The 5,809-nt window shown below is 42.4% G+C and overlaps 1 protein-coding gene across 1 annotated transcript in view; it reads right to left on the bottom strand.

Annotated features, from left to right (window-relative positions):
- Positions 1–5,809, bottom strand: part of Slc3a1 (solute carrier family 3 member 1) — a 35,668-nt gene that overhangs the window by 29,196 nt on the left and 663 nt on the right. The window contains exons 2-3 of the mRNA XM_055619112.1: positions 1,096–1,275; positions 802–956 (exon numbers count right to left, since the gene is read on the bottom strand). Of these exons, the coding sequence (XP_055475087.1) occupies positions 802–956; positions 1,096–1,275 (335 nt within the window). The remainder of the gene's footprint in view (positions 1–801; positions 957–1,095; positions 1,276–5,809) is intronic.

Here is a 5,809-nt window from a genome sequence, read left to right as displayed (position 1 = left end):
TATATATATATATATATATATATATATATATATATATATATATATATATATATATATATATATATATATATATATATACAAGTTTGCAGTAGGTTGAGCATGAAGATACAGAACCTGGCCCATACAATGTTTTTTACACTGAAAGTTCATTCACTACTTATCTAAAATTCCAGTCTACATGAATGTCTTTGCTAATTCCAGCCACTGAGGCTAAAAGAACGTGGTCTCTTGCAGAAAGAGCAAGTAGGAAGAATGACTCCTAGCACGTATGAGTAGTGTTTGCTGTCAAGGAGGCAGCAGGGAGGTGGAGGAAAGTGAGACCATGCTGATCACCTGGACCTGTCAACCTCTCAAGACAAGCAGCAGCTCAATCGGGTGGGGATGATACCATAGGATGTACCAGAGGCTCAGGTGCCAAAGCTCATGGGAGGAGAAAGTGATGACTGTGTTTCTGATTTTGTCCAGCAAGGGGGTCAAAAGTAAAAGAGCCAAAAGCTCTGGAGAGTGGTAAAAGACAGAAAAAAAAATGGCTGTTTTTTTCCCCACTTTCATCCAGGAGACCCAGAACCTATGCTGGACACGGTGGGAAGTAGGGGCAGAGGGAAGGAGACCCTAGTGGTGGGAGGAGCCCCTACAAGAACACACCAGCTCAACATGAAGTTAGAGACCTAAAAGCCATTTGGGAAGTGGTTTCTACTTTTAAACTAATTCCATCGATGCTTTTCCTTAAAGGGTTTGCACACCTCCAGTTCAGTCAGTCTAGAGCCGCCTGCTTTCTACCTGCCCATCGGTTGTCCTTACCCAATTGTTGGGAGAAATGGTTACACCATTGTCACGAGTGCAGTTGTGCCAGATGTAATAATCAGTGTACTTCCCGCTCCGTGTTCTACTCGATTGAAACCAAGGATGTTTGTCACTAGTGTGGTTTGGTATGAAATCAATTATTAATTTTAAACCTAGTGAGTAAAAACATTTCAAATGTTAGGAACAGGCTGCATTAGGGGAATGACAGTTAGGGGGAAGATGGGTAGGTGGGAGCTGGGAGACAGGGCATTCTCCAGCCACACTCATACCCACACTTCTCATTCCATTTACCTTTGTCATGTATGGCCGCAACCAAATTCTCAAAATCTTTCATTGTTCCAAAAATAGGGTCAATTTCTTGGAAATCCTCAACAGCATATCTGAAATCTTTCAAAGATGATTTGTAAAAGGAAGTGATCCAAATAGTCTTTATGTTTAAAGCACTGATATAATCCAGCTTCTCTTGGATACCTGAGGAAAGAGCCAAGGCCATGAACAAATGCGACTTTGTTTTTATTTGAAGCATAAATATAAAATAAGGAGGGAGATAAAATAAATATGTCTAATGGGTAGTGGCATTAGAAAGCAAGCCTGCCTCTCATAATCACTGTCTTAAAGAAATAACACATTGGATTTCTTTAAATGAAAATAAAATTTTGCTATTTTATATACTCAGAAAGTTGAATTCATATATCTACTATGAAAAGGGATAATGAAGGTGAAACTAGAAAAACAAATAGCTTTAGATCTTTCATGACTCCCATGTCCTTTTGCATTTTCTTTTTCTGTATAACCTAGTCTCATCTTTTCTTGGTCTCCTTTCCTTTCCTTCTCCTCTTTTGTTGTTTTGTTGTTGTTGTTTGATACAGAAATTCATTGTGTAGCCCTGGCTAAACTAAAACTTCCATGTAGAACAGGCTGGCCTTGAACGCATTAAAGATCCACCTGCTTCTGCCTCCCAGCTGCTAGGATTAGGATTAAAGATAGGTACCACCACTCCTAGCAACCTTTCTAAATTTTAGACTATGTCTACACTTCTCTATATATACAGATAACAATTAGATATGATTAGTTACTGAATACATTTGTCTAAAAGACCCATTTTGAAAAGTAATTTAAAAAATTGTTTTTGGGGAAAAATTTTATAAGCTAATTTTTTTTCTTTTTTTCTTCTGTTTAAAACTATAAAATTGTTGGGCAGTGGTGGCACACTCCTTTAATCCCAGCACTCATAGGCAGAGGCAGGTAGATCTTTGTGAGTTCAAGTCCAGCCTGGTCTATATAGAGCAAGTTGCAGGACAGACAAGGCTATACAGGGAAACCATGTCTCAAAACCCCTTTCCTATATCCAAGCATTCTATTATAGTGTTATTTAATATGCGAACTGTATTTCTATACATAAATTTAAAGTTTTTTAAGTGAAAATAAAATATGTCTAAAATAAAATTTTTATATCAAATACCAAAATATTTGCAGTTTTACTGAATCTGAGTAAAAATATTTGCAGTTTTACTGAATCTGAGTAAAATTCAGACAACAATCTAGGTCCATGAATAACATCAAGTCAATCTTCTAGCAGAAATTTTTACCTTTAGTAGAAATACATATTTAAATGTGCTAATAAATAATGTTACATATAATTTAATATACATATGTATTTACACACACATACACACTCACTCATATAATCCAGGCTGTTTTCAAACTTACTACGTAGCCCAAGATGAACTAAACGTCTGATCTTCCTACCTCTACAAGTGGCATCACACGTGCGGGCACACCCAACCACCTGAACGCACATGCGTGTGCACACACTCACAGGCACACCCATTGCTGGGAGGCATTACATACAAGTATGCACCATCGTGCCTAGCTTATGCACTGACGGAGATCAGACCCAGAGCTAGGCAAGCACTCCATCACCTGAGCTACTTCCACTCTTAGCTTTTGATTTGTATACTTAAAACCACTGTTGTAGATGGCTTCCAGTGGTGCTGAGAGAGCTAGGTAACAAAGAACGAACAAGTAACATTTGGCCCCAGATAGTTTGAAGAGCATTGGCCTGTATCAAAGCAATTGCTACATGCAGCTATTGAGCAGTTGCAGTGTGGCTCATCTGAGTCGAGATGAGCCAGAGGGAAAGTCACAAAGCCGATTGTTAACACCTGCTACAAAAAGAAAAAATTAAAATACGTCAATAGTATTTTATGCTGACCTATTGGTACAGAAAATATGTTGCATTAAATGAAACATTATTAAAATCAATTTCACTTTGAAAAACAAAAAACCTTGCACAGTGCTGCTGTAGTACTATAAAGAGCCGGGAAAGGAAAGATGCCTGTGCTGGAGGAGAGCTATGCAAGTATCTTTACGGACCAGAGTGTTAGCTCTGACCATCTGGCACAGAGGAGCTGATGAGGAAAGTCCTGGCCTGCGATATCACAGGGCAGGTCTGGGTTTCAGCACAGCAAGTAGATACATAACCGAGCAAACAGGGAGAGCTGTTATCTGGAATAGAGGGGGCAGACCAAAGTGTAACGATGAGGTAGAAGACAGCTATGTGCCAGGATTTGCCAGGCATCATATTCTTCCCTCAGGCTGTCTTTACAGCAGGTGTTCCTTGTTCACGTAGGAATTCATATACAAGAGATCCTAGGCTTGCAAGCAGAGGCCTCCGGAAGTTTAAACTCTGTACATGGAACCTTGTAGCATGATTAGCTGCTGTGGCTTCTAATTCATGATCCTAAACACAGATCCAGAGACTTGAGCCAGTGGTTTTCTCTACATTTTCCAGGAGCCTTCCTAAGCTATGCCACACCTACACAAGCAGGAGGCTGAGGAGCCCAGCACACAGTCACCTGACCCTGTGGCACTGTCCTGGGAGAGGTGAACATTCTAGAGGACACCCTTTGGTTATCAGACTATTGGAACAATGGTCCCTCAGGAATTAAAAAAAAATTCCCCCAGAATCTTGGGCTGGGAGAAGGAAAAAAGCCTGAAGCCAGCCAGAGGAGAAGCCTGTTTCCTGGAGAGAGCTTTCTTGCAGCCCTGAGCACCAAGAAGAATGACTGGAGCTGTAGAATGATGAATCAGTTACAGACAGGAGCACACCTCGGCCAGGACTGCTTGCTTCACTGTGCATAGCTCTTAACCGTCTATTCGAGCCTAAACGCCTCATGGCAGGAGCCCTGAACAGGGCCTTCTTCCTGGCATGGCCGTGTTCAATCAGTCTCTTGCTTTGCTCTATCACTCTCCACACAGCCTGTTGAGAATGGTGGCAGAGTCCAGCTTGTTAGGGCCGCCCAGGTCCAGGCTCTGACTCTCACAGCCCCAGTAACATGGCTCTAGGCTGTCCTACTGCCGCAGGCTGCTTATGTGCGTTGCCTTTACAGGTGGCTGTAACATTTCAGAGTATCAACTGGCAACTGAAATATTTCCAGAAGCAAGCCAGGGCTGAGTACTCATGGCCCCGGGGGCAGAGTGGATACCCCAGCACAAGGAAGGGAGGGGCTGAATAGGGGACAAAGTTTGGGGGAGAAACCAAGGGATTGAAGGATCCTAGCCCCACAACTTGGGGAGACAGAAGACAACACTAAAACCAAACCTGGGGTGATTGCCTCAGAATAGAATCCTCGACCTCAAGGACCAGTACCTTCTGGATAATAGGAAGCAACTATTCCCCCAAGGAAAAGGCAGAAATGAACATACAAGGGCTAACTAAAAATTACATATTAGTGGGAATTTAGGATCCAACTAGGAAGGCAGGGCCTGGAGAGGTACAAGTGTGTCCCTGGTTCTGGGCTGTCAAAATCCAACTTTGCCAACACTTGCTGGGTGAGAGAGGCAACAGGCACTCCCAGGCAATGCCAAGCAGGCCATAAATGTCCCAAGCACCAGGGGAATGTGACGAAGGTGTAAGATAAAGACTAATGAAGGTGGCAGCTCTTAGTCGTACCTTTGAGGACAGATATTCTCCAAATAGTAAAGATGGAGAAATCATTTTAGAAGAGAGACAAGGCTGCTGAAATAGGCCAACGGTAGAATACCTGTCTCACAGGGTGACGCCCTGGGATCACGTCCAGCACTGAGGGTACAGAGAGGGAAGTGGGGACACGGGGGGGGGGGGGGAGTTAGGGGGTTTGAACATATAACATTTTAAAGACAGATTACAGCACTCCTCATACTCTACCACATCATCTTGCTCTTTTTTCTTCAAATAATCACTGTAAAAAAAAGACTTTCCTTGCTAGTTTCTCTCTTCTTACTGCACCCCTTTTTATCTCCCCCCTCTCTCCCTCCTTCCCTCCTCTCTCTCAGTTTTGATTTTTTGAGGGGTAGCCTAGGCTGTCCTCGAACGCACAGCAGTCTTCCTTCCTCAGCCTCCTGAGGGCTGGTATTACAGGCCAGAGGGATAGCTTCATTCTGTCCTAAACCATGGTGACGCTCCCGGCCAATGCAGTTTATATCCACCGTCTGGCATACTTTCAGTCTTAATATAGCCTGCCGGAGCATTCAGTTACAAAGATAAGAACTTACATATAGAACATTATTAGCTTAATCTAAAAAAAAACACCACAAAAATTTGGTTCTATTTTTCTATTAATGTAGGTATTGCTTTAGGAAAAAAAATCCTTTATTTAAGTTAACTACTAATACACTGTTGGGCCCTTTTACCTTCTCTTACTCTCAGGATTGAAACTTGAAGACAGCCTTCCCCTTCTGAGGACATCTCATCTACATAACATGATGTATTTATTAGGAACTCCCACCTAGACAAATAAGCTGTCATGTACTTGGAGAAGCAGTCTCACATGAAACAGCCATCCACAAAGGCAGAGATTTTAGGAGGATTGACGAGGGAAGGAATATGTGCATGGGTTTTGTGGGCAAGAGATTAAACAACCCTTGGGCTCGACATCTTTCAGCAAATAGCCTTGCATCAAAGGCAAGACTTACAGGCTTCTGCTGAGTGAGGCTTGAAGAACTCCCAGCGGCATAGGTGCCC

This window comes from Psammomys obesus, unplaced genomic scaffold (assembly GCF_907164565.1).
Source record: "Psammomys obesus unplaced genomic scaffold, mPsaObe1.curated_primary_1811, whole genome shotgun sequence".
NCBI classification, from domain to species: domain Eukaryota; kingdom Metazoa; phylum Chordata; class Mammalia; order Rodentia; family Muridae; genus Psammomys; species Psammomys obesus.
Note: the sequence above shows the minus strand (reverse complement) of the source record. Positions and strands in the feature narration are given on the sequence as shown.